This window comes from Balaenoptera acutorostrata, chromosome 9, assembly GCF_949987535.1.
Source record: "Balaenoptera acutorostrata chromosome 9, mBalAcu1.1, whole genome shotgun sequence".
Lineage (NCBI taxonomy): Eukaryota > Metazoa > Chordata > Mammalia > Artiodactyla > Balaenopteridae > Balaenoptera > Balaenoptera acutorostrata.
This window is the reverse complement of record NC_080072.1, coordinates 886,008-913,322: the sequence shown is the minus strand read 5'-3', so window position 1 is coordinate 913,322 and position 27,315 is coordinate 886,008. Positions and strand designations below refer to the sequence as shown.

The 27,315-nt window shown below is 63.6% G+C and overlaps 1 protein-coding gene across 1 annotated transcript in view; it reads right to left on the bottom strand.

Moving 5' to 3' along the window:
- MUC2 (mucin 2, oligomeric mucus/gel-forming) overlaps positions 1-23,040 on the bottom strand; it is a 32,014-nt gene extending 8,974 nt beyond the window's left edge. The window contains exons 1-30 of the mRNA XM_057552393.1: positions 22,965-23,040; positions 21,617-21,887; positions 20,750-20,864; positions 20,305-20,395; positions 20,115-20,224; positions 19,750-19,960; positions 19,434-19,559; positions 18,829-18,946; positions 18,583-18,721; positions 18,384-18,494; positions 18,226-18,295; positions 17,937-18,074; positions 17,678-17,842; positions 17,113-17,207; positions 16,730-16,856; positions 16,090-16,345; positions 15,910-15,962; positions 15,685-15,785; positions 15,143-15,294; positions 14,777-14,915; positions 14,349-14,459; positions 14,084-14,263; positions 13,711-13,950; positions 13,122-13,278; positions 12,458-12,589; positions 11,813-11,960; positions 11,416-11,459; positions 10,833-11,030; positions 10,439-10,465; positions 70-9,864 (exon numbers count right to left, since the gene is read on the bottom strand). Of these exons, the coding sequence (XP_057408376.1) occupies positions 70-9,864; positions 10,439-10,465; positions 10,833-11,030; positions 11,416-11,459; positions 11,813-11,960; positions 12,458-12,589; positions 13,122-13,278; positions 13,711-13,950; positions 14,084-14,263; positions 14,349-14,459; positions 14,777-14,915; positions 15,143-15,294; positions 15,685-15,785; positions 15,910-15,962; positions 16,090-16,345; positions 16,730-16,856; positions 17,113-17,207; positions 17,678-17,842; positions 17,937-18,074; positions 18,226-18,295; positions 18,384-18,494; positions 18,583-18,721; positions 18,829-18,946; positions 19,434-19,559; positions 19,750-19,960; positions 20,115-20,224; positions 20,305-20,395; positions 20,750-20,864; positions 21,617-21,887; positions 22,965-23,040 (13,696 nt within the window). The remainder of the gene's footprint in view (positions 1-69; positions 9,865-10,438; positions 10,466-10,832; positions 11,031-11,415; positions 11,460-11,812; positions 11,961-12,457; positions 12,590-13,121; positions 13,279-13,710; positions 13,951-14,083; positions 14,264-14,348; positions 14,460-14,776; positions 14,916-15,142; positions 15,295-15,684; positions 15,786-15,909; positions 15,963-16,089; positions 16,346-16,729; positions 16,857-17,112; positions 17,208-17,677; positions 17,843-17,936; positions 18,075-18,225; positions 18,296-18,383; positions 18,495-18,582; positions 18,722-18,828; positions 18,947-19,433; positions 19,560-19,749; positions 19,961-20,114; positions 20,225-20,304; positions 20,396-20,749; positions 20,865-21,616; positions 21,888-22,964) is intronic.
- Between the last annotated feature and the right edge of the window lie 4,275 nt (positions 23,041-27,315).

The following is a 27,315-nucleotide window of genomic DNA, read 5'->3' as shown; positions in this document are numbered from 1 at the left end:
TCCTCTGGCGTGAGAAGGAACCGTAAGCGCATCACCAATAACCACGTAAGTTCCATGGTCTCTGTGTACCTGGAGGGGTGGTGCCAGGTGTAGGTGGAGAGGGCGTGGTGCCTCCTGTTGTACTGATGGCTGGTTCTGTCGACACTGGGGTCTGTGGTGTGCTGTATGCCTCCTCAGTTGTTGGGGTGGTGGTCACAAGCGTGGTAGATTCCGTGGAAGAGGGAGAGGTGGACTGGGAGGTTGGAGGGGAGGACGTAGGAAGAGATTGTGATGTGCTGCTGGTAGTGCTAATGTTGGGAGGTGGGGTTGGAGTCTCTGTGGTTGTGGTAGTGGTGGAGGAGGGGGTTTCTGTGGTGGTGGAGGCTGGAGTTGGGGTCTCTGTTATGGTGGGTGTAGGTGTTGGAGTCTCTGTGGAGGTGGTGCTAATAGTGAGGGTCGGAGTTGGAGTCGCTGTGGAGGTGGTGGTCAGTGGTGGTTTTGGGGTCACTGTGGTGGTGGTTATTGGTGTTGGGGTCTCTGTGGTTCTGGTAGCGGTGGGGATTGTCTCTGTGGTGGTGGCGGTCGGAGTTGGAGTTCCAGTTGAAGTGGTGGTGGGTGTTGTGGTTGGGGTCTCTTTAGTGGTCGGAGTTGGAGTCTCTGTTGAGGTGGTAGTGGGTGTTGTGGTTGGGGTCTCTGTAGTGGTCGGACTTGGAGTCTCTGTTGAGATGGTGCTGGGGGTCGGAGTTGGAGTTCCAGTTGAAGTGGTGGTGGGTGTTGTCTCTGTTGAAGTAGCGGTGGGGGTCGTACTTGGGGTCTCTGTGGTGGTGGTCGAAGTTCTGGGGACACAGTTAAATGGAAGAGCGCAGCAGTAGACATTGATCTCATAGTTGAGGCAGTAAGTTGTGGAGATGGCTCCCCCTGGCTTCTGGTCTTGGTTTTTGCAAATGAGCCCAACAGAGGTGTTACACACCACGTTTTGTCCAAGCTCCTGGAGGGGAACGTTGGGAAACATGGTGGCCCTGCAGGAGATGTTGGTCACCCTGCCCAAATTACAGAAGTTCTCAAGGGACTCAACGTCTCCACCTTCTCTGGTAAAGTTTGGTTTTCTAGAATCCTCCCAGCCAGTCCATCGGCAGTGTGGCAAACACTCAGTGGATACTGGCTCTGTGGAGGTTGTCAGTGTGGTGGTGGGCGGGGTGGTGGGGGTCGTGGTGGGTGGGGTGGTGTGTGTGGGGGTGGGTGGGGTGGTGTGTGGGGTGGTGGGGGTGGTGGTGGCTGGGGTTGTGGTGGTGGTGGTGGTGGGTGTGGTGGTGGGTGTGGTGGTTGGGGTCTCTGGAGTGGTTGGAGTTGGAGTCTCTGTTGAGGTTGTGCTGGGGGTCAGAGTCAGAGTCCCAGTTGAAGTGGTGGTGGGTGTGGTGGTTGGGGTCTCTGGAGTGGTAGAAGTTGGAGTTCCAGTTGAAGTGGTGCTGGGTGTTGTGGTTGGGGTCTCTGGAGTGGTGGAAGTTGGAGTTCCAGTTGAAGTGGTGCTGGGTGTTGTGGTTGGGGTCTCTGGAGTGGTTGGACTCTCTGTTGAGGTTGTGCTGGGGGTCGGAGTTGGAGTTCCAGTTGAAGTGGTGGTGGGTGTTGTGGTTGGGGTCTCCGGAGTCGTTGGAGTCTCTGTTGAGGTTGTGGGGGGGGCCGGAGTTGGAGTCCCAGTTGAAGTGGTGGTGGGTGTTGTGGTTGGGATCTCTGTAGTGGTCGGGGTTGGTGTCTCTGTTGAGGTTGTGGTGGGGGTGGGAGTTGGAGTCCCAGTTGAAGTGGTGGTGGGTGTTGTGGTTGGGGTCTCTGGAGTGGTGGAAGTGGCAGTTCCAGTTGAAGTGGTGGTGGGTGTTGTGGTTGGGGTCTCTGGAGTGGTGGAAGTTGGAGTCTCTGTTGAGGTTGTGCTGGGGGTCGGAGTCAGAGTCCCAGTTGAAGTGGTGCTGGGTGTTGTGGTTGGGGTCTCTGGAGTGGTTGGAGTTGGAGTCTCTGTTGAGGTTGTGGTGGGGGTGGGAGTTGGAGTCCCAGTTGAAGTGGTGGTGGGTGTTGTGGTTGGGGTCCCTGGAGTGGTGGAAGTTGGAGTTCCCGTTGAAGTGGTGCTGGGTGTTGTGGTTGGGGTCTCTGGAGTGGTTGGAGTTGGAGTCTCTGTTGAGGTTGTGGTGGGGGTCGGAGTTGGAGTCCCAGTTGAAGTGGTGGTGGGTGTTGTGGTTGGGGTCTGTGGAGTGGTGGAAGTTGGAGTTCCAGTTGAAGTGGTAGTGGGTGTTGTGGTTGGGGCCTCTGGAGTGGTTGGAGTTGCAGTCTCTGTTGACGTTGTGGTGGGGGTGGGAGTTGGAGTCCCAGTTGAAATGGTGGTGGGTGTTGTGGTTGGGGTCTCTGGAGTGGTGGAAGTTGGAGTTCCAGTTGAAGTGGTGCTGGGTGTTGTGGTTGGGGTCTCTGGAGTGGTGGAAGTTGGAGTTCCAGTTGAAGTGGTGCTGGGCGTTGTGGTTGGGGTCTCTGGAGTGGTGGAAGTTGGAGTTCCAGTTGAAGTGGTGGTGGGTGTTCTGGTTGGGATCTCTGTAGTGGTTGGAGTTGGAATCTCTGTTGTGGTTGTGCTGGGGGTCAGAGTTGGAGTCCCAATTGAAGTGGTGGTGGGTGTTGTGGTTGGGGTCTCTGTAGTGGTTGGAGTCTCTGTTGTGGTTGTGCTGGGGGTCGGAGTTGGAGTCCCAGTTGAAGTGGTGGTGGGTGTTGGTGTTAGGGTCTCTGATGAAGTCGTGGTAGGGGTCGTGGTTGGAGTCTCTGTTGAGGTTGTGGTCGGTGGCGGTGTTGGGGTCACCATGGTGGTGTGTGTTGGTGTTGGGGTCTCTGTGGTTGTAGGTGTGGTAGTGGTGGGGGTTGTGGTCTCTGTGGTGGTGGTGGTCGAAGTTCTGGGGACACAGTTAAATGGAAGAGCGCAGCAGTAGACATTGATCTCATAGTTGAGGCAGTAAGTTGTGGAGATGGCTCCCCCTGGCTTCTGGTCTTGGTTTTTGCAAATGAGCCCAACAGAGGTGTTACACACCACGTTTTGTCCAAGCTCCTGGAGGGGAACGTTGGGAAACATGGTGGCCCTGCAGGAGATGTTGGTCACCCTGCCCAAATTACAGAAGTTCTCAAGGGACTCAACGTCTCCACCTTCTCTGGTAAAGTTTGGTTTTCTAGAATCCTCCCAGCCAGTCCATCGGCAGTGTGGCAAACACTCAGTGGATACTGGCTCTGTGGAGGTTGTCAGTGTGGTGGTGGGTGGGGCAGTGTGTGTGGGGGTGGGTGGGGTGGTGTGTGGGGTGGTGGGGGTGGTGGTGGCTGGGGTTGTGGTGGTGGTGGTGGTGGTGGGTGTGGTGGTGGGAGTGGTGGTGGTGGTGGTGGGTGTTGTGGTTGGGGTCTCTGGAGTGGTTGGAGTTGGAGTCTCTGTTGAGGTTGTGGTGGGGGTCGGAGTTGGAGTCCCAGTTGAAGTGGTGGTGGGTGTTGTGGTTGGGGTCTCTGGAGTGGTGGAAGTTGGAGTTCCAGTTGAAGTGGTGCTGGGTGTTGTGGTTGGGGTCTCTGAAGTGGTTGGAGTTGGAGTCTCTGTTGAGGTTGTGCTGGGGGTCGGAGTCAGAGTCCCAGTTGAAGTGGTGGTGGGTGTTGTGGTTGGGGTCTCTGGAGTGGTTGGAGTTGGAGTCTCTGTTGAGGTTGTGGTGGGGGTGGGAGTTGGAGTCCCAGTTGAAGTGCTGGTGGGTGTTGTGGTTGGGGTCTCTGGAGTGGTTGGAGTTGGAGTCTCTGTTGAGGTTGTGGTGGGGGTGGGAGTTGGAGTCCCAGTTGAAGTGGTGGTGGGTGTTGTGGTTGGGGTCTCTGGAGTGGTGGAAGTTGGAGTTCCAGTTGAAGTGGTGCTGGGTGTTGTGGTTGGGGTCTCTGGAGTGGTGGAAGTTGGAGTTCCAGTTGAAGTGGTGCTGGGTGTTGTGGTTGGGGTCTCTGGAGTGGTGGAAGTTGGAGTCCCAGTTGAAGTGGTGGTGGGTGTTGTGGTTGGGGTCTCTGGAGTGCTTGGAGTCTCTGTTGAGGTTGTGCTGGGGGTCAGAGTTGGAGTCCCAGTTGAAGTGGTGCTGGGTGTTGTGGTTGGGGTCTCTGGAGTGGTGGAAGTTGGAGTTCCAGTTGAAGTGGTGGTGGGTGTTGTGGTTGGGGTCTCTGGAGTGGTGGAAGTTGGAGTTCCAGTTGAAGTGGTGCTGGGTGTTGTGGTTGGGGTCTCTGGAGTGGTGGAAGTTGGAGTTCCAGTTGAAGTGGTGCTGGGTGTTGTGGTTGGGGTCTCTGGAGTGGTTGGAGTTGGAGTCTCTGTTGAGGTTGTGCTGAGGGTCGGAGTCGGAGTCCCAGTTGAAGTGGTGCTGGGTGTTGTGGTTGGGGTCTCTGGAGTGGTTGGAGTTGGAGTCGCTGTTGAGGTTGTGGTGGGAGTGGGAGTTGGAGTCCCAGTTGAAGTGGTGGTGGGTGTTGTGGTTGGGGTCTCTGGAGTGGTGGAAGTTGGAGTTCCAGTTGAAGTGGTGCTGGGTGTTGTGGTTGGGGTCTCTGGAGTGGTGGAAGTTGGAGTTCCCGTTGAAGTGGTGCTGGGTGTTGTGGTTGGGGTCTCTGGAGTGGTGGAAGTTGGAGTTCCCGTTGAAGTGGTGCTGGGTGTTGTGGTTGGGGTCTCTGGTGTGGTTGGAGTTGGAGTCTCTGTTGAGGTTGTGCTGGGGGTCGGAGTCGGAGTCCCAGTTGAAGTGGTGGTGGGTGTTGTGGTTGGGGTCTCTGGAGTGGTGGAAGGTGGAGTCCCAGGTGAAGTGGTGGTGGGTGTTGTGGTTGGGGTCTCTGGAGTGGTGGAAGTTGGAGTCCCAGTTGAAGTGGTGCTGGGTGTTGTGGTTGGGGTCTCTGGAGTGGTGGAAGTTGGAGTTCCAGTTGAAGTGGTGCTGGGTGTTGTGGTTGGGGTCTCTGGAGTGGTGGAAGTTGGAGTTCCAGTTGAAGTGGTGCTGGGTGTTGTGGTTGGGGTCTCTGGAGTGGTGGAAGTTGGAGTCCCAGTTGAAGTGGTGGTGGGTGTTGTGGTTGGGGTCTCTGGAGTGGTTGGAGTCTCTGTTGAGGTTGTGCTGGGGGTCAGAGTTGCAGTTCCAGTTGAAGTGGTGGTGGGTGTTGTGGTTGGGGTCTCTGGAGTGGTTGGAGTTGGAGTCTCTGTTGAGGTTGTGGTGGGGGTCGGAGTTGGAGTCCCAGTTGAAGTGGTGGTGGGTGTTGTGGTTGGGGTCTCTGGAGTGGTGGAAGTTGGAGTTCCAGTTGAAGTGGTGCTGGGTGTTGTGGTTGGGGTCTCTGGAGTGGTGGAAGTTGGAGTTCCCGTTGAAGTGGTGCTGGGTGTTGTGGTTGGGGTCTCTGGAGTGGTTGGAGTTGGAATCTCTGTTGAGGTTGTGGTGGGAGTGGGAGTTGGAGTCCCAGTTGAAGTGGTGGTGGGTGTTGTGGTTGGGGTCTCTGGAGTGGTGGAAGTTGGAGTTCCAGTTGAAGTGGTGCTGGGTGTTGTGGTTGGGGTCTCTGGAGTGGTGGAAGTTGGAGTTCCCGTTGAAGTGGTGCTGGGTGTTGTGGTTGGGGTCTCTGGAGTGGTTGGAGTTGGAGTCTCTGTTGAGGTTGTGCTGGGGGTCGGAGTCGGAGTCCCAGTTGAAGTGGTGCTGGGTGTTGTGGTTGGGGTCTCTGGAGTGGTTGGAGTTGGAGTCTCTGTTGAGGTTGTGCTGGGGGTCGGAGTCGGAGTCCCAGTTGAAGTGGTGCTGGGTGTTGTGGTTGGGGTCTCTGGAGTGGTTGGAGTTGGAGTCTCTGTTGAGGTTGTGGTGGGAGTGGGAGTTGGAGTCCCAGTTGAAGTGGTGGTGGGTGTTGTGGTTGGGGTCTCTGGAGTGGTGGAAGTTGGAGTTCCAGTTGAAGTGGTGCTGGGTGTTGTGGTTGGGGTCTCTGGAGTGGTGGAAGTTGGAGTCCCAGTTGAAGTGGTGGTGGGTGTTGTGGTTGGGGTCTCTGGAGTGGTTGGAGTCTCTGTTGAGGTTGTGCTGGGGGTCAGAGTTGGAGTCCCAGTTGAAGTGGTGGTGGGTGTTGTGGTTGAGGTCTCTGGAGTGGTTGGAGTTGGAGTCTCTGTTGAGGTTGTGGTGGGGGTCGGAGTTGGAGTCCCAGTTGAAGTGGTGGTGGGTGTTGTGGTTGGGATCTCTGTAGTGGTCGGGGTTGGTGTCTCTGTTGAGGTTGTGGTGGGGGTTGGAGTTGGAGTCCCAGTTGAAGTGGTGCTGGGTGTTGTGGTTGGGGTCTCTGGAGTGGTGGAAGTTGGAGTTCCAGTTGAAGTGGTGGTGGGTGTTGTGGTTGGGGTCTCTGGAGTGGTGGAAGTTGGAGTTCCAGTTGAACTGGTGCTGGGTGTTGTGGTTGGGGTCTCTGGAGTGGTGGAAGTTGGAGTTCCAGTTGAAGTGGTGCTGGGTGTTGTGGTTGGGGTCTCTGGAGTGGTGGAAGTTGGAGTTCCCGTTGAAGTGGTGCTGGGTGTTGTGGTTGGGGTCTCTGGAGTGGTGGAAGTTGGAGTTCCCGTTGAAGTGGTGCTGGGTGTTGTGGTTGGGGTCTCTGGAGTGGTTGGAGTTGGAGTCTCTGTTGAGGTTGTGGTGGGAGTGGGAGTTGGAGTCCCAGTTGAAGTGGTGGTGGGTGTTGTGGTTGGGGTCTCTGGAGTGGTGGAAGTTGGAGTTCCAGTTGAAGTGGTGCTGGGTGTTGTGGTTGGGGTCTCTGGAGTGGTGGAAGTTGGAGTTCCCGTTGAAGTGGTGCTGGGTGTTGTGGTTGGGGTCTCTGGTGTGGTTGGAGTTGGAGTCTCTGTTGAGGTTGTGCTGGGGGTCGGAGTCGGAGTCCCAGTTGAAGTGGTGGTGGGTGTTGTGGTTGGGGTCTCTGGAGTGGTTGGAGTTGGAGTCTCTGTTGAGGTTGTGGTGGGGGTGGGAGTTGGAGTCCCAGTTGAAGTGGTGGTGGGTGTTGTGGTTGGGGTCTCTGGAGTGGTGGAAGTTGGAGTTCCAGTTGAAGTGGTGCTGGGTATTGTGGTTGGGGTCTCTGGAGTGGTGGAAGTTGGAGTTCCAGTTGAAGTGGTGCTGGGTGTTGTGGTTGGGGTCTCTGGAGTGGTTGGAGTTGGAGTCTCTGTTGAGGTTGTGCTGGGGGTCAGAGTTGGAGTCCCAGTTGAAGTGGTGGTGGGTGTTGTGGTTGGGGTCTCTGGAGTGGTTGGAGTTGGAGTCTCTGTTGAGGTTGTGGTGGGGGTGGGAGTTGGAGTCCCAGTTGAAGTGGTGGTGGGTGTTGTGGTTGGGGTCTCTGGAGTGGTGGAAGGTGGAGTCCCAGTTGAAGTGGTGGTGGGTGTTGTGGTTGGGGTCTCTGGAGTGGTGGAAGTTGGAGTCCCAGTTGAAGTGGTGGTGGGTGTTGTGGTTGGGGTCTCTGGAGTGGTGGAAGTTGGAGTTCCAGTTGAAGTGGTGCTGGGTGTTGTGGTTGGGGTCTCTGGAGTGGTGGAAGTTGGAGTTCCAGTTGAAGTGGTGCTGGGTGTTGTGGTTGGGGTCTCTGGAGTGGTGGAAGTTGGAGTCCCAGTTGAAGTGGTGGTGGGTGTTGTGGTTGGGGTCTCTGGAGTGGTTGGAGTCTCTGTTGAGGTTGTGCTGGGGGTCAGAGTTGCAGTTCCAGTTGAAGTGGTGGTGGGTGTTGTGGTTGGGGTCTCTGGAGTGGTTGGAGTTGGAGTCTCTGTTGAGGTTGTGGTGGGGGTCGGAGTTGGAGTCCCAGTTGAAGTGGTGGTGGGTGTTGTGGTTGGGGTCTCTGGAGTGGTGGAAGTTGGAGTTCCAGTTGAAGTGGTGCTGGGTGTTGTGGTTGGGGTCTCTGGAGTGGTGGAAGTTGGATTTCCCGTTGAAGTGGTGCTGGGTGTTGTGGTTGGGGTCTCTGGAGTGGTTGGAGTTGGAATCTCTGTTGAGGTTGTGGTGGGAGTGGGAGTTGGAGTCCCAGTTGAAGTGGTGGTGGGTGTTGTGGTTGGGGTCTCTGGAGTGGTGGAAGTTGGAGTTCCAGTTGAAGTGGTGCTGGGTGTTGTGGTTGGGGTCTCTGGAGTGGTGGAAGTTGGAGTTCCCGTTGAAGTGGTGCTGGGTGTTGTGGTTGGGGTCTCTGGAGTGGTTGGAGTTGGAGTCTCTGTTGAGGTTGTGCTGGGGGTCGGAGTCGGAGTCCCAGTTGAAGTGGTGCTGGGTGTTGTGGTTGGGGTCTCTGGAGTGGTTGGAGTTGGAGTCTCTGTTGAGGTTGTGCTGGGGGTCGGAGTCGGAGTCCCAGTTGAAGTGGTGCTGGGTGTTGTGGTTGGGGTCTCTGGAGTGGTTGGAGTTGGAGTCTCTGTTGAGGTTGTGGTGGGAGTGGGAGTTGGAGTCCCAGTTGAAGTGGTGGTGGGTGTTGTGGTTGGGGTCTCTGGAGTTGTGGAAGTTGGAGTTCCAGTTGAAGTGGTGCTGGGTGTTGTGGTTGGGGTCTCTGGAGTGGTGGAAGTTGGAGTCCCAGTTGAAGTGGTGGTGGGTGTTGTGGTTGGGGTCTCTGGAGTGGTTGGAGTCTCTGTTGAGGTTGTGCTGGGGGTCAGAGTTGGAGTCCCAGTTGAAGTGGTGGTGGGTGTTGTGGTTGAGGTCTCTGGAGTGGTTGGAGTTGGAGTCTCTGTTGAGGTTGTGGTGGGGGTCGGAGTTGGAGTCCCAGTTGAAGTGGTGCTGGGTGTTGTGGTTGGGGTCTCTGGAGTGGTGGAAGTTGGAGTTCCAGTTGAAGTGGTGGTGGGTGTTGTGGTTGGGGTCTCTGGAGTGGTGGAAGTTGGAGTTCCAGTTGAAGTGGTGCTGGGTGTTGTGGTTGGGGTCTCTGGAGTGGTAGAAGTTGGAGTTCCAGTTGAAGTGGTGCTGGGTGTTGTGGTTGGGGTCTCTGGAGTGGTGGAAGTTGGAGTTCCCGTTGAAGTGGTGCTGGGTGTTGTGGTTGGGGTCTCTGGAGTGGTTGGAGTTGGAGTCTCTGTTGAGGTTGTGCTGGGGGTCTGAGTCGGAGTCCCAGTTGAAGTGGTGGTGGGTGTTGTGGTTGGGGTCTCTGGAGTGGTTGGAGTTGGAGTCTCTGTTGAGGTTGTGGTGGGGGTGGGAGTTGGAGTCCCAGTTGAAGTGGTGGTGGGTGTTGTGGTTGGGGTCTCTGGCGTGGTGGAAGTTGGAGTTCCAGTTGAAGTGGTGCTGGGTGTTGTGTTTGGGGTCTCTGGAGTGGTGGAAGTTGGAGTCCCAGTTGAAGTGGTGCTGGGTGTTGTGGTTGGGGTCTCTGGAGTGGTTGGAGTTGGAGTCCCTATTGTGGTGGGGGTGGTGGTGGCTGGGGTTGTGGTGGGGGTGGTGCTGTGTGGGGTGGTGGGGGTGGTGGTGGGTGGGGTGGGTGGTGTGGTGGTTGGGGTGGTGGTGGGTGGGGTGGTGGGGGTGGTGGTGGTGGTGGTGTGTGGGGTGGTGGGGGTGGTGGTGGGTGGGGTGGGTGGGGTGGTGTGTGGGGTGCTGGTTGGGGTGGTGGTGGGTGGGGTGGTGGGGGTGGTGGGGGTGGTGGTGGGTGGGGTGGTTGACGGGGTGGTGGTGGGGATCGTGACCGTGGTCGTGGGACACTCATCCATCAGCAGGCAACAATAGACTCGTATCTCGTAGTCATAGCAGACTCCAAAAGGTCCGTTTCGAAACTGGTCTTCGTTCTTGCAGATGAACCCGAAGGAGACATTGCACTGAGCCTCCTGGCCCAGCTCCTCCCAGCTGAGGTGGGGCTCTACGGCCACCCTGCACTCGATATCCTTGGGGGCCCTGCAGACGCGGTTGAATGTCTCTCGGTCTCCACCGTCACTGCCGATCCTGGGATGGTCGTCGTTGATCCAGTCGGACCAGAAGCAGCATAGCCCTAGGCAAGCAAGACCCAGCGTTGGTCAGCCAGGCTGGGGCGCGCCTTTCGGGTGATCAGTGGGACTCGGAGAACCGAGACCCCCGTGACCAGCTCTCCCCATCCTCACCAAAGGGCCCAGTGTTGGCTCTGAGACTTTAAGCTGAGCCCTAACTTCCACCCTCCACTTCTCCCCTCCTTCTGCAACTAAAAACCCAAGACCCCCATGCCATGCCAGTGACAGACCCAGGCCTCAGAGCGCCAGCCTAGCACCCCTTCCTCAGCTACTTTCAAATCCTTATGCCGAACAAACAAATAAGGAAAGGGCCACCCAGTCTAGCGAAGAAGTGCGCCGGCAGGGACTTGGTCTGGACTCCTGACCAATGTTTTCACCCTGAGCTGGCCAAGTCCCCTGCACGAGTCCCTGGGCTCAGCAAATCGGGAATCAAGTCACCAAAATACACCATCTTCGGTCCCTGAGCCAGTGGTCCAGCCCACCCAGCCCAGCCCCGTGTCTGGGTCTTGAGGGAGGCGCCCAGCAGCTTTCTGCAGCTCCTCGCCCTGTATCATTGGGAACGCCGTCAACGTGACTTACTCTGAGTTGTTGACGAGGGAGATGACACTGCAGTAAAATGGGGGAAAAAGAGAATGTCATTCTATAGCTCTGAGGTTTTTCAAACCTTTTAATTTTACCGGTTTCTTGTCCCGGTGGCTGTCATACGCCTGGCGGCTCGTTCAGCAGTAGCTGCAATTTCAGCCCGAGCAAACGCACAGGGACTTGAGGGTGTCTCTCTGCCTCCTCTAACCCTTAGGGGCAGTTTCCTGCGGGTCTGGGGAGACGGCCCTGAGTCGCCGTCACTGCGGTCTGGGCTCAGGGATGTGGTCAAGGTGCTGGGAGGCAGGGGGCGCTCCCTGAGTTGAGAGGCATGTCAGCACCACCCCCATCTACCTAGAAAGGCCGCCCTGCTGGGATCAGGGCAAGACCTTACCTGTACTGGTGGTCGGAGTGGTGCTCGTGGTGGTGGAGGGCGTGATGGGGGTGACAGAGGTGGTGGTGGCGGGTGTTGAGGGGGACGAGGGTGGTGGGGTGTACACGCAGATGTTGAAGTGCTTCTCCACCATCCCGTTGACGTCACAGATTTCCCAGTAGCAGAAGGGGCTGTCCTCGGTTTTTTTGAGAATCGTCCCTGGGGGGAAGCCGACGTCAACACGTCAGGAACAAGACAGAGACTCACAAGGCCCCCCTCAGCCTGTCCTAATAAGGGGAAGACTGGTTTCCCCCACCTCCAACCAATGGCAAACCAGCGCCCGTCAGGACCCCATTCCCAGAATCCTAAGGGGTGCCCATCAGAACACAGAAGCTACATCACAGACCGGGCATCTGCTCCCCATCACGAGAAATACAAACATTTCAGGTGAGCCCTAGGGGCTGCTGCAAATCAGAGGCACATTTGAGCTGGGAGGGCCCCAGGGAAGCCACACGGAAGAAGAGGGGGAGGGGGAGTGGGAGGAGGGAGGGGCAGGATGAGCCCACCACAGCCCAGGAGGACAGGCCAGGGGCGGGCAGCTTACCGTTTTCTGGCCGGCAGACAACTTGCGAGGAGTTGTCACACACGCTGAAAAGCAAGGGCAAGGCTGCAGGCCCGAGGAAATGCTGGCCTCTCCCAGCCGGCCTCTGCCCTCCAGCCCGCGCCTCTGCTACCGGCCCAAAGCCTCAGGGCGCTACCCCAAAGGCTGGGTCCAGGAGCCCCCCGCCTGGGTTCCCACTGTGGGCAGAGAGGGGGCGAGGCAAGGGGGGCAGAAGGAAGGAGGGCCCACTTCTCCCCTCCCCCTGGTTCCTGTGTGCGTGCGGCCGTGTGTCCACATGTGTGTACATGAACACTGTGTGCCCGTGTGTGTGCGTGGATGTGGGTGCGTGCGTACGTGTGCGCTGATCTCCCCCGGGCCCCTGCGACGCGAGCTTAGATACCAAGAGTGGCAGATCCGCTCCGTGGGCACAGACGTTCCAGGTGGGTAGTGAATGTCCCCGCTGTAGCAACCACATTGGTCCCGTGTGACACACTTCTTCAGGTCCTCGTTGTAGATGGGACTTTCCTTAGGGCACCGGGGGTAGCAGCCTGGTGGGCACAGGGCACTGGGCTTGGACCGGCACAGAGGACCCCACATCCACCAGACCCTACCCATCCTCCTCACCCTGGCAGGTCCTCTTCTCCAGATGTCCTCTGGGAAGGCAGGGGCCTGGACACCCCCCCTTCCTGGGGCCCTGACACTGCCATGTGGCCAAAGGGACAGCCAGGCCCCGGCCAGCCTCCTGGGGGGCACGCCCACCGCTCCCTCCCCAGATCTCTCGCGTGCTCTCAGCTCACAGACGCTGCAGAGGCCTCCCGAGCCCCCGCCTCGCCCTCTTCTGCTCTTTCCCCACAGCAGCTTCGCTCCTGACCTCACATGGCCTCCCGACCTTACGTGGCCTGTCACGCTGCCCCTTTTCTGCCTCTCTCCTCTAGGGCGGGGGCTCGGCTCAGGCTCCCAGCCCACTGTCTGATGAACGAACTGCAGCGCGACGAGCCTGGCCCACCCTGGAACGCAGGGTCCCGGGTCCCACAGGGCCCCTCACCCTCCAGGTAGGACACGGAGATGTTGGAGTGGATGCCGCTGACCGTCCTGCACGTCTCAAAGCTGCGGTTCCCGCAGGGCTCGTAATGCCACTGGCACTCGTCCGGGGGGTTGTAGTAGTCACAGAATATGGCTGGGGGCGGGGGGGAGGGGGGGGGGTCAGGCTCGGGGAGGGCCGGGGGCGGGGGGAGGGGGAGTCAGGCTCGGGGAGGGCCGGGGGCGGGGGGAGGGGGGGTCAGGCTCGGGGAGGGCCGGGGGTGGGGGGAGGGGGGGTCAGGCTCGGGGAGGGCCGGGGGCGGGGGGAGGGGGGGTCAGGCTCGGGGAGGGCCGGGAGTCAGGCTCGGGGAGGGCCGGGGGCGGGGGGAGGGGGGGTCAGGCTCGGGGAGGGCCGGGGGCGGGGGGAGGGGGGTCAGGCTCGGGGAGGGCCGGGGGCGGGGGGAGGGGGAGTCAGGCTCGGGGAGGGCCGGGGGCGGGGGGAGGGGGAGTCAGGCTCGGGGAGGGCCGGGGGCGGGGGGAGGGGGGGTCAGGCTTGGGGAGGGCCGGGAGCGGGCGGGGGAGGCCGGGCGGGGGAGGCCGGGCGGGGACCACAAGCACCCCACCCCCCGGTGCAGCAGCCTGCAACCCGCCGCACTGGCACCCCAGGCCCAGGACCGGCGGGCACTCACGGCACAGGTCGGGCCTCCTCCAGAACACGCAGGCCCCCTCCTTGGTGCACTCCTGGGCGTAGGCGGCCACGGCAGAGCACAAACACTCACAGTCTCCGCCCGTGTCGCAGGAGCACGTGTCGTGGACGCAGGCCTCGTAGAAGGGCTTGGGGTCCACCTGGGGGAGGAGCCTCCGTGTGCCCGGTGCCCACACCGCCCTCAGGTGGCCAGGCCTCCCCCCGCGGCCCAAGAAGCTCAGGACCCCGAGGCTGACTCTGCCCCCGGGACAGGGTACGGTGACCCAGCCCCAGTCCCCCCAGGGCTCCAGTGGGGCTGGCGGGGGAGGTCCAACGACGGTTGCCCAACCCTGCCCACCCCCCCACCACCGCCGGGAGCTAAGGGCCATCTGGGCCTTAGGGGGTTGTGTCCTTTCTCCCTCCCTGGAAGGGACAGAGGCTGGGGGTCCCACCAGGGGTCTCAGAGGGAAGGCTGGACCTCTGGTCATGTGTCCAAAGGACACAGAAGATGGAGCTGAAGCCGGAGGACAGACGGCACAAGGTCACGCAGCCGGGAGGCGGCCTCGCCCCGGGCCTGCGCACGCCCCGCCCACCTTGCTGTGGCAGACCCCGAAGACTGGGCCCTTGATGATACTGCACTGCTTCTCGGCCCAGGAGCGGCGGTGCGGCTTCAGGGTGCACGGCTCGGGGATGGTGTTCACGTCCGGACAGGTGGGGGCCGCCTTCCAGCTGTTCCCGAAGTCCAGCCCACCCTCCACCACCATGTGGTCCCGCGTGGTGAAGTCGTTGCTGGATCGCTGGTCAAAGTTCCCACACAGGCCACACACAGTGCCCTGCGGAGACAAGCCGGCCAGGGGCTTCGTCGGGGGCTCGCGGGGTGGGGGCGGGGGCTGGCGGCTCACGAGCCTGGGAGGCCCAGGTGGGCGCACAGGCATGCGCTGGCTGACAGGCAGGGCGGCTGCGCACCTTGTAGGAGGGGGCGAGCTTGATGAAGATGGTGGTCCTCTTGTCCCAGATGACGATGATGCCGACGCTGGCCTCCACCACCAGGTACTGGCCCACTTCCCGCGTGGTGTAGGCCACATGGCGGCCCGCGTCACGCTGTATCACCATGCGGTGTTTGTCCTCCAGCTTTAGCTCCGTCCGCTGTGCCCAGGGGAGAGGCCCCGTCACTGGCCGGGTCTGAGGGTCCCCAAGGGACCGTGCGTGCCCAGGGGCAGGCAGCACTCACCCCTATGAAGATCTTGATGGCCTTGGAGCAGGTGACGCCCGTGGTGCCACAGGGGACCTTCTCGGTGATGATGCTGAAGGACCCCAGTGAGGAGTTCTGGCCACAGTAGTCCTGGGGGCCCGCGGGCACGTGAGCCAGACTGGCCCGGCCATGAGGGTCCTGGGCACCCCACCCCAGCTGGGCCTGGTCAAGCCTCAGCCCCTCATCTGTTGAGAGGGGCCTTAAACCCCCAAACACACATGCCCCTGTGCACCCCCCACCCCCGAAACCCACGGGAGGGTCATGGAATGGGAGGGCCAAGGAAGGGCTCCCCTCCCACCCCAGACCCCCTCCACTCGGAGCCTCCTAACCGGGCTGGGAGCAGCCCAGGGCCAGCAGGGCAGGGACCACGAAGCAGAGGCAGGCCCTGGCCCTGCCCTCGGCCTCACCTGAACGGCCACGTAGGAGCAGTGTCCATCGAAGTCATAGTACTTCCCATCGAAGGTGATGTAGTGGCTGTTCCCATAGATGGCACAGGTGCCATGGCACACGGACTGGGTGCACGCCCAGCGCCCTTTCTGGCAGGTGCTGAGGAGAGCGAGATGGGGGCCTGGAGGGGCTGCAGGGGCCCAGGTCCCCCACCCCTGCTCAGCGTGTACCCCGGCGCTGTGCGGAAAGCCCCCCAGCAGCTCACAGACCACACCTCCAGGCCCTCCTATCCCAGCCCCCACCCAGGCCAGGGCCCTGCAGACCCCAGCCGGTCCCACGGAAGAGACCCCCACGGAGCGCTGGGGGCCGGGGGCCGGGGTGCTCACCAGGTGTTGCAATCCACCCTGATCTTGTCGCCGGGGGAGTACAGATCGTTGTTGTGCACACACGGGCACGCCTCCTCCACCACGCAGCCGCCCCGGCCATCGTCAACCAGCCCCTCGGGGCACACGCAGCCACTGACGCACTCCGTCTGGTACTGGGGGGCGGTTGGAGAGTGGGGTTCGGGGATCAGGTGCCGGGCCCAGGATGGCTGGCCCCTCTTCTGATGCTGCAGACACCCCCTCGTGCTCCGGCCCCCCCACCCTCTGACGCTTGACATCTCTCCCTGGTCCAGCCTCCGGAGCCCGGCCCTCAGGCTCACCACTGGGCTGGGAGACGGGGGACAGCAGCCTGCCAGGGGCCCCTACACTGGTCCCTGTGCCCTCAGCGGGCTGGGTGGGGACCCACAGGCGGCCACCTCCCCCAAGGAATGGGGAGGGCCAGCGAAGCGCGTGTGTCCGGAGGACCTAGGGCGCAGAGCCTCAGGACCGACCGTGCGGGAGCCTGCCTGCACCCCCGTCCACAGCGCCGCCCCCCCAGCACGCACATAGCCGACAGCCAGCGTCTGGCAGCTGGCGGGCCTGCGGTTCCGGATGGCCAGCGCCGTCAGGTTGTTGCAGTCGACGTGGATCCTCGGGGCCGCACAGCCTGCGGGACCGAAGGGGCCACCTCAGCTCAGGTGAAGTTGGGTGGGGGGCTCGTGCAGGCAGGGGAGGGGGCGGGGGAGCAGGCCGGGGGGCGGGAGGCCGTGCACGCGGCAGCAGCCACTTACGCTGGCTGAGCAGCTTGACCTGCAGGCAGTGCAGCCGCCCGTTTCGGCAAACGCTGTGAGGGAGAGGCGGCGGGTGAATGGGGCCCTTAGGGGGGCAGGCCCAGTGGCTCTGTGGGACTGCGCAGGGGTGTGGGCCCCCCAGCAGAGCTGGCCCTCCCTCCCCGGCCCCAGGCCACACACCATCGCTCCTCCTGCCTCAGGATGACCTCGCCCGCCTCCAGGTAGAGGCCACTGTGGTAGCAGGAGCACTTGGCCAGGGGCACGCAGTGGCCCTTCTGGTCCAGGAAGGTATGGTCCGGGCAGCCGCAGCCGTCCACGGGCGCGAAGCCCTCGAGACAGCGGGTGTCAGGCTCAGACAGCGAGCGGCAGGTCTTCTGGCAGGTGGTCAGGTTGTACAGGAAGACTTGCGACCTGGGGCAGGAGTCCACGTCCTTGTCTGCAGAGCGGAGGGGCCGGCCTGAGGGGCGGGAGGACGGCCCCCAACTCCCTTCCCCGAAAGCCAGCCCCGAGCCCCACCTCTGGCCAGGACACCCACCCAGCCAAGGGGCCAACGAGGGCAGTCACTCCGGGACCACCCTGGCCACACCGGTGCCCCAGCCCCATGCACCTCCCCTTCTGGGCTAACGTATCGTGGCCACAGTTCCAGGCCCCTCCCTGCAAGCAGAGTGGCCCAGCGCTGGTTTCCTGCTGCTTCCTGGCCGAGGAAGCTGGGAGCAACGTCGCCCCCCTGCACCCTCGACCCTCGACGGCCACGGTGAGCTGCCACCTGGGACAGCAGTGACCGGAAGGCCGGCCCAAGCCCAGGACACCTGGCACTCACGGCAGACGCGCTCCCGCCAGCCCCACAGCATGACGCCCTTGATGGCGCAGGCGCGGGCGTAGGAGGACAGGGCCGCGCACAGGCAGTCCTCCGTGCTCTGGCAGTTGCACGTGTCGTATTTGCACCTCTGTGGGGGCAAACAGGGCAGTGAGCGGGGAGAGCTGGCTGGGGGACATCACGCCCACGTGAGCACTCAGACACGCAGCACTTACGCACGTGCACACACCCACCCTTGCACTGGGTGTGTGCACAGACACCCAGCTATACACATGTGCTGTGCTCACACACCCAGCCATACACATGTGCTCTGCACACACACGCAGCGGTTTCCCACAGGAGCCTCGCAGGCAGCGGGGAGGGGAGTGCCCGGGTGGCCCACCCACCTTGTAGTACTCGGCTGGGTCCACGGCGGAGTGGCACTTGCCGAACGGGGTCTCCGCCTTCTTCAGCAGGGAGCACCAGTGCTCAGCGTAGTTGGCTGGAGAGGATTCAGCCCCTCAGTGGGGACGGCCCCCCCAGCAAGTCCCCCAGGTCAGGCTGCCCAGCCGCCCAGGCTGGAGCAGACACTGGCCCCTCGGTGGACCGAACCCAGGCCCCTCCCTTCAGGGCAGGTCAGCACAGGACGGTGCCCCTTTGCAAGGCAAGGGCTCCCCCCCCTCCTCTCTCCACTTCGTGGACGTGGCAGGTGACCGGGCAGGTGTTAGGGTGTCCGGTCAAGGCGCCAGGCCAGCCCCCGGACGAGGGCCACCAGCCAGCGATTAGTAGCCCCAGCCCCTCTGCCATGTCACTGGGCAGGCTGCCACCGTGGGCCGCCATAAACCAGCCGCAAGGCAGACGGCAGCGGGTGGACGGCTGGCTCTGTTGTCTCCGCGCCACCCCCACCCGCCACGTGGGTCCCACCGGGAGCCCCGTCTGCGCAGGGCCGGCTCCGCAGCGGCCGGGCCTCACCGCTCTCGATGTTCAGGGAGCAGGGGTCATCCAGCCAGTCCAGCTTGTCGTGGCAGCTCGACTGCGCCTTCCAGGTGTTGGCGAAGCCGGCGCCCGTGGCCTCCACCAGCCCACCGGCCGTCTTGAAGTCGTCACCTTCGAGGCCGTTGTAGTTCCCGCAGAGGCCTGAGGGGCCAGGACAGGGTTGGGAAGGGTCGGGGGTCAGAGTGCGCAGGCCCGAGGGTGGCCTGCGTGGGGGGAGCCGGCCGGGGCCACTCACCCTGCACCAGCCCCTGGGCAGCATGGTCCAGCGCCACGAAGAGCTGCATGACCGGCACCAGCTGGACCTGCAGCCTGAGGCCGAAGGCGGTGGTCACGACGAGGTGGTGGGAGGACGGTTGAAAGATGGAGAAGCTCGCTGCAAGGGAAGGCAAGGCAGGGGCGGTGAGGGGCCGCGGAGGGCTCGGGGGAGGGCTGCCCTCCTTCCCCGTCGCCCTCCCCCCGTCTCCCTCCCTCTCCTCCCCCCGCCCCGCCCCCTCCCGGCATGGGTGCCTTGAAGCAGGACTCACCTGTCACGTGGGGCAGGTTCACCTGCAGCTCATTCAGCAGGACGGTGCCGTCCAACTTGAAGGCCACCACCTGTGGGCAAGGCCGAGTGTAGCCGGGGGCTGAGAAGGGCCTTGGGGGCCCCAGGGGTGCTGGGAGGGCAGGGGGCACGGGCACCCACGTTCTTCTTGTTGTCAGCCAGCAGCACCACCGTCTTCAGGCAGGTCTGCTTGTCGGTGGAGCCGCAGGGGCTCAGCTCGCCCAGGATGGCATAGGAGTCGTTGTGGGCGCCCTGCGGGGAGGGCAGGGGGCGTTGCAGCCACACGGCGGGTGGGGCGGGGGTCCGGCTCCACCCACATGCCCACCCAGGTGCTGGCCACCTTGGTCAGCACGTAGTAGCAGTCCCCGTGGAACGTGTACTTCCTCCCGTCGAAGGTGGTGATGTGGGCGCCGCCCTCCAGGGCACAGGTCCTGGGGCACTGCAGGTCCTGGCACACCCAGCGGCCGGCGTTGCAGACACTGTCGGGCAACAGGGCCAGGGTCAGGCTCGACCGCCACCCCAGCCCACTGGGACCCCCAGCCCCCCTGGACCCCAGCCCGTCGGGACCCCCAGCCCCGGGACCCACCACTGCTCGCAGTTGTTGGTGACCTGTTGGCCAGGCGCGTACAGGTGTCCGTGCAGCTTGCAGTGACACTGGTTCACGGGGATGCAGCCGCCACCCTTGATGTCATCGTACACCGTGCCTGGGACGGCGTGGGACATGTTCCATTCAGCCGGCCCCAAACAGTGCCAGAGTCCCCCCGGCGGGGCTGCCGTTCCCAGGGCCACAGCCAGGGGCCGGCCTCCCTGGAGGGGCGCTGCCAGCTAGGCCTCCCACCCACAGACACCTATGGTCCTTTGGGGGACAACTGTGGTCCCCGCACTGTATCTGAGGGACCTGCTTCCAGGCTCGGAGCCACGGGCCAGGCAGGAGGAGGTCTGTCCGCGGGGCGATGAGCAGGAAGGTGACACTACGGTGTGTATGCTGGGGCGTCTTCAGCACTTGTGTTCCTCCTACCTGGACCTTGTCCCCTGATTTCCCTGCAGGGCCCGAGCTGTCACCGTCCCGCAGCACGGCTGCAAGCCGAGGCCCAGGCAGCGAGGTGGCCGTCCCCCCAGGCGCAGGCGGCGGGCGGCGCCTCAGGGCAGCGGCCCCCGCTCTGGCCGCCTGCCTGCGTCCTCAGCACTCACCTTCTGGGCAGAAACAGCCGTCCATGCGATGCTCCTCACACAGGCTGCTGACCTCCAGGTGTGAGCAGGTGTCCATGCAGGGCGAGCCGCTCTCCAGGTAAACCATGGTCGCGGGGCAGCTCTTAGCTGGACAGGCACAGGCAGGGCCCTGAGCCGAGGAGCAGAGCGCGGCGGGCGCCACGAAGGGTCCGTGCCGGCCTCGCGCCCCGGCTGCGGTGGGCGCGGCCTGGCTCCCAGCCCAGGGCGCAAAGGGCACTGCGCTCCCCGCGTGGGTCAGCCCCCGCGTGCCCCCGGCTCCCGGCCGCGCGGCACTTACGGCAGAGCGAGGCGGTCCTCCAGTTCCGCGGCCTGCCCCCGGCATGGGAACACTGGCGGGAGAACTCGGCGATGGTGCTGCAGACGCAGGAGGTGCCGCGCGGGCACTGGCAGCGGTCCTGCATGCAGGCCTGCACGTGCAGCTCCAGCGGCACCAGGTCCCGGCAGTCCTCGAAGGCCGCGTCCGTCAGCAGCCTCTCGCACTCGGCGCGCTGGCGGGCAACAGGCGGGGCTGCTCACGGCCTCCTCCCCTCCACCCCCCAGGGCGGGGGCGGGGTCCCCAGCGGAGGCCAGCGGGCACAGCTCTGGGGGGAGGTGCGGGCTCTGCTCCCACAGCCCCCTCCCCCCCAATGGCCAGCGACTCACGTGCTCAGAGCAGGACGGGGGGGTCGGCACCTCCTGGGGGCCATCGCACACCTCCTCGGGCTTGTTGATCTTCTGCATGTTCCCAAACTCGATGGGACTGAAGCGCACGCCTGGGGGCCACAGCCGTTCAGCGGGGCCGGGCGGGGAGCCTGCCCACGGCCCACCCACCAAGGCCCGGCGAGGCCCTCACCATCGGAGAGGAACTCAGAGTAGGTCTGCAGGCCGTTGTAGTCACCGCAGAGGCCGCACGTGTGGTTCCGGAACATACTGTCCAGCTCCAGCTGTCCGGGGAAGGAGGACAAGTGAGCAGGCCGTGGAGCGGCAGGACCGCGAGGCCCCGGGGCAGCCAGGTCAGCCTCAGAAGCCTGCCTGCACGGGTGTCAGCCGTGGCGGGAGAGCTGGGGTCAGCTGGGGGGAGGGGGCGGGGGGGAGCCCTGGCCGCGCTGAGGACCAGGAGGGCTTCGGGGAAGGGCCAGGGCCAGCCCACCACCCGGGGCCAGGGGGTCCGCTCACAGGGTGGACCGCCTGACCCCCGCTCTGCCACCAGCCTCTCCGCCGCCCAAAGGCCACACAGCGCCCCAGCCCGCCCGGACCCCCTCTTGGCCCCCCTGGGGTCCCCGAGGCCCGGGACACACCATGACCGAGTCCTCCCGGTTCCACATGAGCGTGAGGCCAGCACGGGAATACACCTTGGTGTAGGCATCACTCTTCTCGATGAGCAGCCCCGAGCTGTAGTGCGGGCTGCTGACCCTGGGGGATGGGCACCGGGGTCACGCCGGCCCACACAGCACCCACGTGGCAGAGGGGCTGAGGCTGTGGGCGTGGGTGGGGTGGCCAGCTCCCGTCCGGGAGCCAGAAGCAGCGTGGCCTCCCTCTGGGGGCGCTCGAGCCCCGGCCGACCCCCGTCCACGTGCCTGGCTAGGTCCTCTGGGCCGAGCCACACCCATCTGCCCAACGCCCTCTCCACACCCCCTCCGTGGGCTCCGTTCTGGGCAGCGCCCCCAGGGAGCCCGTAAAAGCCCTGGGAGGCGGGAGGACCGGGCTGGAGAAGCCCCACCCGCCCCATCGCCCAGGGCAGGCGCTGTGCCCACCCCACACTGCCTCTGTGGGCCCTGTGCACACCCCCTACTCTGAGCCTGGGCTTCAGGGAATCAAAATCCCCTGCAGCAGGGGAAGGGCAAACCCTGCAGGTGGGGACCCCCCTGCACCCCACCCCCCGCCCGGGGCAGGAATGAGCTCAGAGCCCCATTGTTCCTGAGACAATGCGGGACAACGTGGGGGGAGGAGGAACAGGCCTCCCGTGGGCTCCTGTGACCCTAGCCTGGGCTGCCAGCAGAGGGGCTGGAGGAGACTCACTAGTTTAATAAAGCCCCCTCCCCAGCACGCTCCTTCTTAGCCGGCGGGGTGGGGGGGGAGTGGGGGGGGAAGGGAGGGCGGGGGGGACACCAGCAGGGTCACACTTGCTCACGGGACGCGGGAAGGGACACTGCCTGCCCACTCACATGACACCGTTCACCACGGTGAGCTGGCTGGTGAGGTAGACGGTGTCACCCTTGAGGGTCAGCAGGATGTACTCGACCTGGGGGAGGCCCCCACTGCGGCCGGGGCCCCGTTTCAGGTGCACAGCGAACTCCTGGTAGGCGTCCCGGCAGTCAGAGGCGAAGTTGTAGTCGCACAGCCCGGGGAAGCGGAAGACGTCTCCGTCGAAGGTCTTGTAGTGGGAGTCGCCCCACGTGCTGCAGACGCTGTGGCCGTGGTTCCGGGTCCTGCCTTCTGGGGCGCAGCGGGCGGGCGCGTGAGCAGCCCACGTCGCCAGGAAGCCCCTCCGCCCGAGGCTGCGGCCTGGCAGCGGCCCTCTGAGGACCCCCCAGAGGCGCCCCGCGGCAGCTCAGAGCCCGTCGGGGTCTCGGCCCAGGCCCCAGGGAGGGTCGTCCTGCGGGGGGCCTCTGCTGGGCATCGGCCACCCCACCCACGCGGTCTCAGCCCCCTGAAAGGGCGTCTCCAGCTGCCGCGCCCTCCCACCCCGACCCTGCGGGCGATGCGGCCGTGTGCTGAGCGGGGAGCAGGGCCAGAGGGGCTGTCGGGTTCCCCAGCGCCTTGTCAGCCTGGCCCGGCTCCCCACCCCAGTCTCCACCACACTCCATCCATCGACGCCCCAGCCAGCACCCCACCCCCGCTCCAGCCGCCCCTCGTCCAGCAGAAGACCTGCGCCAGAGCCCTCAGAGGGGGCCTGCGTCACGTTCATCCGCATGGGGCCAGCTCCCCCTCCCCCCAGCCCCGCCACCACCCTGTCCCCAGATGCCCTGCCGGGACAGAGATGTCCCCATCCTACGTCTGCATGGTCTTCTCTGGCTGAAGCCACCCCTTGAGCAGACACCCAAACAGCTGGCTCTGCTGAAGGGCCCAGCTTGGTCTTGACCCCCAGTCCCGGTATCAGGATCCCTGATACCGGGACTGGGGGCCTCCCCTGGTCTGGCCCCTCCTGGCAGGCCCCTGCCTCCCCCAGGCCCACGGACAGCCACCCAGACCGGTGCGTCCACCTGGGACCGTCCCCTGGATACACACTCTAGCCAGGCAATCACCTTCAGAAGCATGGTGGGAACCCAAGTCCCCCTTCCTTCCTTCCTTCCTTCCTTCCTTCCTTCCTTCCTTCCTCCCTTCCTCCCTTCCTTCCTTCCTCCTTCCCCTCCTTCCTTCCTTCCATCCCTCCACCCAAAGTCAGCAGCGGTGGGGCTGCAGGAGGCCCGGCCCAGGCCGTCCACCCAGAAGCCCGGGCCGAGGGAGACACCTCAACCCCAGGCAGGACCATGTGCGCTGGGCCGCCCAGCCTTCCTGCCCGCACCCTCTCACCTCTCCGGAGCTCTGAGCCCCCGGCCCAGGTCAGAGTCAGGCAGAGGGCCACCAGGCGGGCTAGTGGCAGCCCCATGGTGGCCACAAGTGTAGTGTGGGAGAGCGACCGGGTCAGGGGTCTGGGCCTTATATGGCCCCGTGGAGCCGTCAGAGGGTGGGGAGGGCTGGGGAGGGGCGAGGGGTGGGTGGGGCACCTGCCAGGTTGTCAGGAAAGCAGCTGCGGGGGCTCCGAGGGCCCTGGTGGGGAAATATTGATTCAGGTTATCTGAGGTTTATTTTTTATTGCTCCCGGGGTAGAGCTGGCTCTGCGCAGGATGCGGCAGCCCCAATTACCCGATCCCAACACACACCCAAGGCGGACCTCTGTCCCTCCCAGCCACTAGCGGGGCCAGGCCCAGGGCAGGGAGGACCTGGTCCCCTGTTCTTTTTATGTGGAATCTAATTTTTTTTTTTTTTTTTTTGGCTGCGTTGGGTCTTCGTTGCTACACGCGGGCTTTCTCTAGTTGCAGCGAGCGGGGGCTACTCTTGGTTGCGGTGCGCAGGTTTCTCATTGCGGTGGCCTCTCTTGTTGCGGAGCACAGGCTCTAGGCACGCAGGCTTCAGTAGTTGTGGCCCATGAGCTCTAGAGCGCAGGCTCAGTAGTTGTGGCGCGCGGGCTTAGTTGCTCCGCGGCATGTGGGATATTCCCGGACCAGGGCTCGAACCCGTGTCCCCTGCGTTGGCAGGCGGACTCTCAACCACTGCGCCACCAGGGACGTCCGGAAGCATGTCCTGGCAGCCAGCAGGCTCCCCAAGGCCCCCACCCCACCCATCCAGCATCTCTGGCACGGCGAATGTCAAATGGGGTGCCTCCCAAGGGGCCCCGACGGACCACTGCCCGGTGTGGGCTCCCACTCTGGGGGCCTGTCGGAGACCCCCTGGACCTCAGCCTCCCCAACCAGGAGCCTGAGCTCCGGGTCAGGGTAAGGGGGCCCCTGCCCTCCCTGAACCCCGCTGCCGAGGCAGGGAGGGCATGGGCTCCTGTGGGGTCCAGGGGGCGCCCCATTTCGGCACCGATTCCTTCCCGTAGCTTGTTGAGCTTGGTCGGGGGCCCCCGGCTCCGGCCCACCCTCTAATCCCCTCCTTTCCCAGGCCAAGCCAGCCTCTGTAATTACATGTAATTGGAACTTGGGGAGCCCAGCCAGGGGATGCTTTAACAGAATCACATCCTCTGGGACACAGGGCATCTGGCTCGAGGCTGAGAGTGGCCATCCCCAAGGGGAATGGGGCCGGGGCCGGACATGGCACGGCTACAGGCCCGGCCCTGCAGCCTCCCCGGGATGGTGGGGAGAACCAGGGCGGGGGGCAGCGCAACCACGCAGGTGCTCCTGGGCCGGGCCTCTGGTGGGAAGAGGGTCCTGCCCCAGAGAGGAGCTACGGCCTCCAGGGCATCTCACACCGTCCGAGTGAGCCCGAGCATGTCTGGGAATGCCTTGAGGACGCGGCATTTGAGCTGCGCTGGCCCCGAACCTTAGCAACCTCTGGGTGGGCACCCGTGGCGCTGGTGGGTAAACCGAGGTCGGGGCCTCCCCTCCCTGCATTCCTCCATTCTGAAAACAAACGTGCATCTTGAATTCGGCTTTTGACTTTGGCCAGCACAATTGTGGACAACAGCTCAGATGGTCGGGGGGGGGCCTCGGTCTCCAACCTCGGGGTCCCCAAGTTTCAGGGGCGTGTGGGAGAGGTTCATCTCAGCTGTTACTCTGGACAAGGGGGCTACCCAGTGGTGGGGGCCGTGGGACCCTGAGCCCTGCTTCCCTGAGTCCGGCGCCCCCGCAGAGGCAGTGACCAGAAGCCGGGGCCTTGGCCTGGCACCTCCCGGGGGCCCTTCCTCTGCAGACAGGCCCTCCACACCACAGCAACAGCACCCAGGGCCACGAGCTCTACTCACAGCACCTGACGATCCCCGGGGTCCCCGCAGAGCCAAGACATCAAAGGACGGGTACCCCCAGGGTCAGAGAGGGTGACTGGGAGCCATGGTCCCCAGGCCTAACCCTCCTGGGGGCCTGAGGTAAAGCCCCTCGTCCTGTCCTGCTGTGCTGCCAGCCCCAGGCCCAGGGGCCCAGGGACCCAGGCACGTGGGGGACAGCGTTTGGCTCGACCCGGGAGGATCAGGGATGAGGAAACCAGAGCAGCTGGACCGGCAGGCCGGTTGTGCCACTTCCCCGTGGGGCTTGCGTGGGCTGGCACCGAGCCCTGGCGAAACCCAAGGACAGGGCCCCCTCCGCGGCCCCCAGGGGCAGTGATTTTCCATGCCAGGCTCCCGCTGCCCTGGTGGGAATCAGAGATTCCTGGCCAGAGACAGGACACGCAGCACAGCCCCGAGTCTGAGAAGGTGGGGTCCTCCCTGGGGTCTGAGAAGGTAGGGTCCCCCTTGGTCTGAGAAGGTGGGGTTGGGTCCCCCCTGGGTCTGAGAAGGTGGGGTCCTGGGTCTGAGAAGGTGGGGTCGGGTCCTCCCTGGGTCTGAGAAGGCCGGCCCCGTGGACCCTCTGGGTGGGGAAGCAGGTGTCCCAAGGCCCACACCCCTCTTGGCACAGACGCAGGTTCTCGGGTGGGACCCATGAGCAGTGCCATCAGGCGTGCGGACTGGGGTGGGCGCGGAGGGCAGGAGGGACGGAGCTGGCGGGAGGAGGTGGAGAGGGCTTGGTGCCCCCATGGGACCTCTGATCAGTCTCCCAGCCGCTGGGCAAACTCCGTCATGGCGGGTCCCTAGCAGGTAAGTCCCTGGAAAGTACCTGAATAGGACACCTGGGTGCTTAGACACGTCCATCCATCCGTCACTTTAACTCTTGTGGATGCAGGAAGAGGCCCCTCGGCCTGTGACGCTCCACTCAGTATGCCGGAGCCCCGTTCCCGCCCTACTGGGACCCCCACCCCTCGCTGAGGCAGAGTTGAAACTGCCCAGGGTCCCTCTGTGACAAGGCTGTGACGCCCAAAGGCCACCAGGACACTACTCTGGCCAGCCACAGCCGGGGGCTGCTGAGGGGGCTGACTGCCTGCCCACCAGTCAGGTGGACCCGCCCGGGGCACAGACCCGCCCCGACACACACACGCACGCTGGCCTGGGCAGCCCCGGGCCTCCCCCCGCCAGGCCCCACACCCAGCAGTGTTTATCCCAACAGCACACTGTTCCCAGGACTACAGTCTCTGGAATCACAGTCTTGACCACAGGGAGGAGGCCACAGAGACATCACGAAACGCAGCCTAAAACAACTGTCCACTGCGGTCTGTCCACAAACCCTGCCTCATCAGGAAGTGGAAGGGTGGGGAACGGGGGCAGGGGTGGGGGGGGAGGGCGACTCATCAGGGAGTGGGAGGGAGGAGGGGCGGAGGGGGTCTATAAAAGAACAAGGATCTATATGTGTAGACCCTTCGCAGACCCTGGGCCCAACCCCGGGCCCTCGGCTCCGGTGGTCCGGCCACGGTGGGCAGATGGAGGGTGTGCCCAGGGAAGCCGTGGCTTCCTAGCCCTCTGGACACCCAAGGGAGCCCACAGCCCCAGCCAGCCACCGGACAGAGTCCCCGGTGGGTAAGCGTCTGAGGACTCGGAGGCAGGCAAACAAAATACCAGCCATGCCCACCCCCTCCCCATGTGCTCCCCGAGACATTGGAAAGGGTAACTCAGACCTGGCCAGCACCCTCAGAGGATCTGAAAGACCTGGGGGTGTGCAGGCCCAGGCCCCACACCACCTCCCCTGGCCTGCAAGGGTTTACAATAGGACACTACCTATCTGCCCCTGCCATGCTTGAAGAGTAGGCAGGTTAACACACAAAGGTGTTCGTTCCCGTGCAAGTGGGGCAGGGCCGGGTCAGCGGGCTCTGCTCCTCCACCCACGGCACGGGCCCGGCCTCCCTGGGGGTAAAGGGCCGCTGCACCTCAGGAGACCAGTCACCTCCCAGCAGTCATCCCCGCCTCGAGACCTGGCCCTTACACTGACCATTGGCCTCACCACCCTGGCTGCACTGCGTGACCACTGCTGGCCTGCAGGCTGAGAGCACCTTGAGGGCAGCAGCCTGTGTGGGCTCTTCTGTGGGCGAGCGTCACAGCAGACACTCAGTGACTTTGCTTCTGGGTGGGTAGGTGGGTGGATCAGGAATCTCTGATTCCCTTACCATTAAAGTCCTCCACAACCTTGGGAGGCAGGCGCTCACACTGCTTCGTTCTAGAGACAAGGAGACCAGTGACTGGAGAAGGTGAAAGAGCCCCCCGAGCTCGCCCAGCCAGAGGCCACTCACAGTGGTCCTCTCCGCCCCCAGCCCACGCTGTCCACCACTTGGCAATTGTGTGGCCATTTTTCAAGAAGGTTGACTG